Source organism: Pyxicephalus adspersus, chromosome 1, assembly GCF_032062135.1.
Source record: "Pyxicephalus adspersus chromosome 1, UCB_Pads_2.0, whole genome shotgun sequence".
NCBI lineage: Eukaryota > Metazoa > Chordata > Amphibia > Anura > Pyxicephalidae > Pyxicephalus > Pyxicephalus adspersus.
This window is the reverse complement of record NC_092858.1, coordinates 119,335,040-119,336,765: the sequence shown is the minus strand read 5'-3', so window position 1 is coordinate 119,336,765 and position 1,726 is coordinate 119,335,040. Positions and strand designations below refer to the sequence as shown.

General features: G+C 43.0%; 1 protein-coding gene across 1 annotated transcript in view; it reads left to right on the top strand.

The window, feature by feature from the left end:
- Nucleotides 1-409: 409 nt before the first annotated feature.
- The window catches only part of WDR77 (WD repeat domain 77), an 8,168-nt gene continuing 6,851 nt past the window's right edge, over nt 410-1,726 (top strand). Inside the window, exon 1 of the mRNA XM_072412819.1 lies at nt 410-540. Within this exon, the coding sequence (XP_072268920.1) occupies nt 417-540 (124 nt within the window). The 5' untranslated portion in view covers nt 410-416. The remainder of the gene's footprint in view (nt 541-1,726) is intronic.

The window sequence follows — 1,726 nt, the reverse complement described above, 5'->3', positions numbered from 1 at the left end:
AAAAAAAGCTGCCACCAGCCGCACCGGTGCCCTCCGTGTCCCTGACAAGTCCGCAAAAGCCAAGATGGCGCAGGACACGCCTACTATTACGTAGGTAGGCGTCAAGGTCACCGGGCCGCCATGTTATTTAAGGGTAAGAGCTGACAGACGCCTTTTTATGATATAAGGGCACTAGTACTAAAACAGTATGTGTTATAGTGTGTAGACCAGGCATTAAAGCCGCAGAGTTGTTCACAAAGGATATTCAATGACAAGAACTACAACAAAAAAGATGTTTTTCTTCTTAATATCCATTTTTATTATAGTGCTTTTAGGGAATGGTTAGCAAATAATCTCGGTTTGTAACGTTCCCACACTAAATATGGCGGAGTAGCTACTTCCTGTCAGGGTGGAGTTGGAGACTGGGCGGGCTTTGAATGACGGGAGGAAGCTGGTGTTTGACACGTGCGGGAGAAATGAGTTCAGATAGTCCATGGGGTAGCCCATTGAGGGCCCCGGCCTGTATGGATGTACACCTGGGAGCAGTGCGATACCGGGCAGGTGAGGAGTCACAAGGCTGTGGGTCACATGATAGGATTTATGGAGGGAAACCCACTCCTATCTCCCTGATATGCTGTAACGTGTATGTCATTCATATGAAAGGACCGAAATACACCAAAACGTCTGAATATGTGGCCGGCACCATTGTGTGTATCACAAAGCACCACAATGCAGGGTATACAGAGCAGCGATGTGTGGTGCTCTGCCATGCATATACATACAGACTAATAACACTTGTATTACTATAACCAGTGTATTATGCTGCCATTCATGCAATACTTTTGTATTGTAGCTCACAGCAATAAACAATATTGTGTTGCATTACAAGGAGCAGTCACACTTATGTTTTTGCTGCAGTGCCGTGGCAGGGAAATACATGGAATGCCTTGACTCTAGCTGCTTGATTTGTGGTTATTAAGAATGTCATTTATAGACAAACAGTAATGGCAGTGAATACGGTCCCACATTAAAGTAGTCAAATATGACCGGCCCTCATCAGTGCTTGTGCCCCATAATGTGTCTACCCCATCACCAATCATTGCAGTGACAGTGTTCCCGCCCCTGACAGCCTTCATCCAATGGGAACCCTCCTCATTGTACACCTTAACATGGCTCAGTAGGTAAGGTACACTGTGTGGAGTGTTCTCCCCCAAATGGATGATTATCAGGTTGGAAGTCCACCACTGTAGGACATCTGCTGCAGCTAGAGAAGAAAAAGAGGTAAATAAAAGTTATTAGATTGCCTAGAAGGTAAGTAGTGTGTTTTATATACATTGTATGAATAAACAGGAAAGACCAGAGACTGAAGAGAAGAACAAGAAGGCTCTTTTTAAGGCAACTGGTTGCAAACGTATTTAATAAGTTACAATTTTATTAACAACTTAGTAAAGTTAAAATCTAAACAGAGGAGATCCCAAATTGTGCAGTATATAAAAACACATTCAGGAGATTGTATGAGTTAAAGAGATCCCAAATTCTGGTAAATTTTAGCATGGATTTTGTAATAAGTTTCTCTTCCCGACGCGTTTCCTGTTGCTATTGTGTGTGGGTGTCTGCTCACAGGCTGCCTGTCCTTGTTACAATAATCCTCCCAATAAGGTGAATTCCTAAATTCATCCACTCTTCATTGAGTTTATTGTCCACATCAACCGGAGTATTAATTAAGTGACACACGTACCATTGCTGC